Source organism: Periplaneta americana, chromosome 16, assembly GCF_040183065.1.
Source record: "Periplaneta americana isolate PAMFEO1 chromosome 16, P.americana_PAMFEO1_priV1, whole genome shotgun sequence".
Taxonomy (NCBI): Eukaryota; Metazoa; Arthropoda; class Insecta; order Blattodea; family Blattidae; genus Periplaneta; species Periplaneta americana.
Window position 1 is genome coordinate 94940085 of NC_091132.1, and position 6285 is coordinate 94946369.

A 6285-nucleotide genomic window follows, 5' to 3' on the forward strand; every position below is an offset into this window, starting at 1 on the left:
CAGTGAAATTAACATTAACACACATATATGCACTCACAGCATCTCAAATATGTATGGTGATTGCAAGAACCCACGCCAAGCAGAATGAGAAAGACGGTAATGTAGTTTCTTACGAAACCAACTGTACTCTCACAGTGCCATCACACCCCATGAATCATGACGTCATGTATACTTCGTGCGTTCCAAACTTCAGTCTCGCGAATCGGTGACCCTAGATCGCAATCTTGTTACGTTATAATTCTGTGGCCGGGAGGAAAAAGATCTTAAGTCCATTTTTTGTGAAAATGAGATTTTTATATAAATTATGCTGAAAGCGGAAACAATTCTCTACAATCTGGTAAAATGGCTAAAGTCAAATAAGACTCCTGACTGGATTTATAGATCGTTATCAAATGTCCTAAGTACTTTTTGAATCGAGGACACACAGAATAAAGGACTTAAGAATATTTAATACTTTATTCCTTACAAACCATCACTTATCTAACATATATTTTAGCCATTTTGTCACATAATGTTGCCATTTCCTTTTAAAACTTTAAGCACTAGGGTAAACAGTCTTATAATTGTTTAAGACCCGTTTTACATTTCTAATAATTTACATTTCTCATTTATTTTGACATGAAAATGATCTTACGTTTAAATAGTCCCTTCTACTCAGTTTAGGTTCTAGTCTTAAAAGGGCTTAAGTGCGGCTATTTTTGGAAATAATCAAGAAAATTTTTAAATGAGGAACATTACCTATTTTAGAACAAATATAAACAAATAATAGCCAATTTCATTTTTGTTTTGGTTTTCCGAAAAGCTTACTATAATGTAATAAGTTTTGATTTGACCATCTATGCTTATCTTATGTTACAATTGTGAATTTTACATTTATTGATTTTTCACATTAACGTTTTCGGTACGTTGGTGTACCATCTTCAGATGTGTACACATGATACTGGTTAAGAACCAAGCCAATAGGCATATGTATTATAGATTTAAGTGATCTGTGTTTATGTGCTTAATGTACATTATCCATGATGTATTACAGTGATTACATAATAACCTTACAACACTTGATATGCTATTAGGTAATAACAAACTTTTAAATTTAAAACTAATTTGTTTAAAATCAGTGTTTAAAACAAGTATTTAAAAGCAATATTTAAAAACACATTGATCGTTGCTACTGCGTCGTGTCCTTGATTACATGATATTGTTGGATGTTATGATGTTTAATAGGGCAACGAGTTTTTGAATTTCACTATATTTGTTTCACTTTTAGTTTCACTGTATATTGATTTATAAAACCTTATCTGATACGTCTTGTCACTTCATGTTCGTATTTTGCACACGCTAATATTGAAACTACATATGATGGATCGTTGTATGAAGTACACTGATGTTAAGAATTATGCACGTGAATTAACTCGATCGTTGTACATATTTAATTTACAATTTGTTTTGAAGTAGTTTTAAATTTAAAAGTTTGTTACTACCTAATAGCATATCGAGTGTTGTAAGGTTATTATGTAATCACTGTAATACATCATGGATAATGTACATTAAGCACACAAACACAGATCACTTAAATCTATAATACATATGCCTATTGGCTTGGTTCTTAACCAGTATCATGTATACACATCTGAAGATGGTACACCAACGTACCGAAAACGTTAATGTGAAAAATCAATAAATGTAAAATTCACAATTGTAACATAAGATAAGCATAGATGGTCAAATCAAAACTTATTACAAAATAATATCCAGGAAAAACCTCTTAATTAAAAAAACTCTATAATTGACATCAATTTCAATCTCTCTACTGCTCTCCTGAAAAACATAAAATTTTTACTTAAGACCTTTTTCTTCCCGGCCACAGAATCAGCAACATGCTATGAATTTACAGGTTTAATAAAAATGCGACCAACTATGAAGTTAGAGGTCTTGTTGCAGTTACTTACCAACTTCTGTTTTTGTTTCAGACAACATTAGCGGAACCTTGCGGATGCGATAGGAGGAGCACAAGTAAAGGACGCAGTTACAGCGTACTACGATGTCAACAGAACAACAGGCATCAGTTGCAGCATCATCAGCAGTATCAGCAACAGCAACTCCAGCGTCTGCAGTCCAGTCATCTGCAACGCCAAAGAAGTAACACCTCTAACGGAACCGATGAAGTTGCCAAACCTCTGAGAACTGCGTCTCTTCCAACCACAGATCAGCACAAACATTCAGACAACCAAAACGCTCATCCGCAATGCAACAAGCACAACTCTGTGCCCATAGGGGAAGAGGAGCAACAATGTGTCGCTCTCATTGAGAGGAAACTTCCACCAAAAGCATTTCCAGTCCAGTCCCCTGCAGACACAGCCGCGGTGAACTCGTGTCCCCATCGCTCCAGAGGGTCTTCGTACTCCAGTCAAACAACTCTAACTACATCAGTTGGTAAGCTTAGCTTGAACGAGGGAAACAACAATTGTCGACCTGAGATCAATACTGAAGAAACTACTGGCAACGGACAAGAAATAAAACTTTCAAAATTAGACATTGTAAGTAAGAAAGACAATCTTTCCGGTAAAGATGGTGAAGATAAGAATGGTATTGTGAATCATGGAAGACGAAACATTATAAATGACACCAGTGCTGAACAGCAAATTGGTAATGACGTAACAAAATCCAACAAGTGTTCTTTGTTCATGTCGTCTCCACGGGCGGCCACAATCGGAGTTCTTGCGAAAAAGTTGAGGTCTCTGCCATTACCAGGCACGACAAAGAACTTATTCGCCCCACAACAGAAGATGGATCAGCAGCGTGGAGATCATGAGAGTAACGGAACGCCCCGCACCAACAAACCTCCTAACTATAGACTTTCTAGCCATGTGAGCATTGACAGTGCTAAGAGCACTATAAGCAACTCAAGTCTGCAGGATCTGGATGAAACTGAATTTATAGGCTCGGAGCTTGCGCATTACATGGGCGAACTCAATCAACAGAGATTAGTCCGCTGAGAAGTGTCTGTAACAGAAAACTGTGATATGACTGTGTTGTATTAAGAGCTCAAATCTGAACTTTAGTGTAGGCTTGTTTATTCCAATTATCAGAATATGAATCGTAATATCTTTTTTTTTAAAGCATTACACATTAGGGACTGCAGTTGTTGAAGTCATCTTTTCATAAGTCTTACGTTTCCTTTTCTGTTCAGTCCATAATTAAGAATCATTTTCAGATGTATCTTATCAGTAATTTTTCTATTACGATCTAGTCATTGTTTTCTGTAATTTTTGCAATCGTTCTGTTATTTCCTCTAATCCTAATTATAGATCTTCAAAATTTCTTTTCCCTTGTCTGTAATCTACTTCTATTACATTTCTGCCTCGTTATTACTGGAATTTGTATACTTCATATACTACGAGAAACGTGAATTATGTAATAATTTCAAGGGAAAAATTGTTCCGGAATCGATATCCGGCCCGGGAACAATTTTTCCCTTGAAATTATTCAAGTCTGCTTCACAGGTAGCGTTACCTGAAAGCTAGATTTGCATGAATTATGTAATTTCTTTTATAATAGCCATCACCATCAAAATCATTGTCATCACTTCCATCATATTCATCTTAATCCTCCTTTTTCCAAGGTCTGATACTTTGATCCGTTCCGTCCCAGCTCGTATGAATCATTAGATATTAGATAGTGGTGGAACTCTTTAGTCAAGTGGTCAGCATGACACAAAGTCACCGCTTGAAACACGACAAGACACATACCTACCGCTCATTGTCTATGGGAAAATGGGAAGAGAAACAAGGGAATTTGTGGGTGAGAAAATTGGTGAGCTCTAATCCTGTTGACCACTTGTCTCGCTCCGAGTTTCGCCGTTCCACTGAAGGAACTTTAAAGAATTTTAGAGGAGATAGCCGAAAATGGACGTAAACTAATAGCTACAAAATGAGGGTGGGAGAATCATGACAAAACAGCAACAGATCAGGATCACCGAAGATGTTAGAAGCCTGCAGATAGATTGGGATTGCCGTAGTTCTCGCAAGAGAAGGGATCCGGGTCTTTGCATGTGCGAGTAAACTCGCTCCAAGAACCGAAGGCAATATGCGACAGCAAAGGCTTATATTTCGAAGGCTAATTTGGAAAAAAAAACTTACTGGACTCCAACCCGCATCCACTAGGCTTGTAGTTAAGAAGTGTTTTACTTGATTACACAGTGCAGCATGACTGCCTAAATTTGGTTAATCATCACAGTCGCCAACACCATGGCTGTCATCCATTTCATAATAGTTTTCAAGGATTGAACTCACGGGACAGCTTCGTTCTTATTTTATGAAGATTACAAATCCGCATTAGATATCCAGTGATAATGTAATGTTCAGAATGACTCAAGGTTACAGCTGAAAACACAAGAGAAACTCAAAACCACATCATGAGAGAAAGATGTACGGGACTCACCTCACCAGCCCTGTGAAGAATGGAAAAGGAATGCATCAACTGTTACTCACTTCAAAACTACTTGAAACCACGCCCCTATTCGCCAATGATAACTGATAACGTCCACAGTACAAGCTTCATAAAAACATTAACGAATCACTATACCTGTATTAACCCCTGCAGTAGCGGAATGGTCAGACTTTTAGACTATCAACACCTCTTATCAGTTCCACTATATCCTATATGCCCACTCCCAGCTTCCCCTGTGAAGTTCTCTCCGGCCAGGGCTAGTGAGCTCAGTCCCACACTGTATATTCCCTCTTCTCCGCCTGAAATCAATTGTATCCGCTAGATTTTCGGTTTAAAACATTGCCGCATGAACCACAGCGGAGAATTGTACTGTTTTTCATTATTTGTGAACTAAACAAGCATTACAAGATACATTATATTCAATTTTGTTTCAAATATATTAAAGTGGTGTGCATTTTGAAACTTCCACCAGTGTGATAAAAATTTCGAAACTCGATTTATACTCTGGATCAATTTTCAAAACAGCCATCATGTCGTATGATGTTCTAACATTTTCGTATAGGTAATTTTATTCTCAAAACTGACATGCCATTCTTCTTTTTCTGGCAATAAAAATACACTGCTTTTAGTGACTCAGAGTTTCTTATTCTGAAGTAAAACTGTGAACCTCTCGTTAGAGGAACGACATCCAAAAAAGCTTGACTTTTCAAATATACAGTGCAGAAACAGTCCGAAGTTTAGAAACAGATGAAGAGATCTACGGACGTTAATCAGCATACTTTGTCTTATTTCATCGTCCGCATAGGTAAAATAACCTTCAGAATACGGTTGCATTCTCCTTAGTCAAATGTTTACAATGCAATTCCAACTCCATGGTCGTAACTAACATGGAACGTCTCTGTGAGTTTTGTGACATGAGGGATTTATTGAGTTCAAGATCAAGCGAAACCAGAACTACAATACGTCAGCAGTGCGTTGTAGTGGAAAAAATTAACTTATAGAACAGATACTATTCTTAGTGTGTGTATGTGTGTGTGTTTTTCATTTATTTGTGATCAAAATATCACAGGAAATATTGTATAGTATCTATGTATTTGCATGAAGATATGAATGAAATTATCGTGTGTTTAAAACACGGAGACATGGTTTGAATCTGAACTGCATCTTTTTGTAAAATACTGACTTTGGTCAAAATTCTTAATTGTATAAACAGTATAAGAATGATTAATTCTTGAAGGCAACCGAGATGGCGTTAAAAGAAATATGTTATTTACCCATCTCAAAAGTTGGTGAACGAATGACTGTGTACAACAGAGAGCATCAGCATATAAAATAGTTTTAACTTCTGTTTTATTTGTTTCTTGTGTTATTGTGTACAAAATGCAAAATGAACTTTGTTATGTAAGGGACTTTCAGTTTTGAAACACCCAAGTGTTGGGCAGGAAGTGATTCACGTTTAATGTTATCGTAAGAGAAACTATATTTTTTCTTTTACTTTACAGAATTTTACGAGTGCATTTCAGTCCTAGTCATATATTGTGCATTTTTAAGATTGATATGTTTATATGATATACATAGATTGTTCAGAAAGTAAGTTCCAGTGATTGTAATTAAAATACCAATTAAGTCAAGAAAGAGTTTTCTCTGTATAATGTATACAGTGAGTACGAACAATTCCGTCCAATAATCACAGGCCATGATAAAGGTGATCAAGACAATTAAAATAAGTATAGGAACCAACCCTCTAACTCGCAATTTTCACCCCACGTCAAATGGTAATGTATCTGAATGATAGAAGCTATGCCTTATTTCTGAGGAAAAATCTGCACGTCCTCC

At 36.3% G+C, this 6285-nt stretch overlaps 1 protein-coding gene across 1 annotated transcript in view; it reads left to right on the plus strand.

Annotated features, from left to right (window-relative positions):
• Window positions 1-6078, plus strand: part of LOC138690952 (neuropeptides capa receptor-like) — an 889384-nt gene extending 883306 nt beyond the window's left edge. The window contains exon 5 of the mRNA XM_069812542.1: window positions 1971-6078. Coding sequence (XP_069668643.1) covers window positions 1971-2996 — 1026 coding nt within the window. The 3' untranslated portion in view covers window positions 2997-6078. The remainder of the gene's footprint in view (window positions 1-1970) is intronic.
• The last annotated feature ends 207 nt before the right edge of the window (window positions 6079-6285 follow it).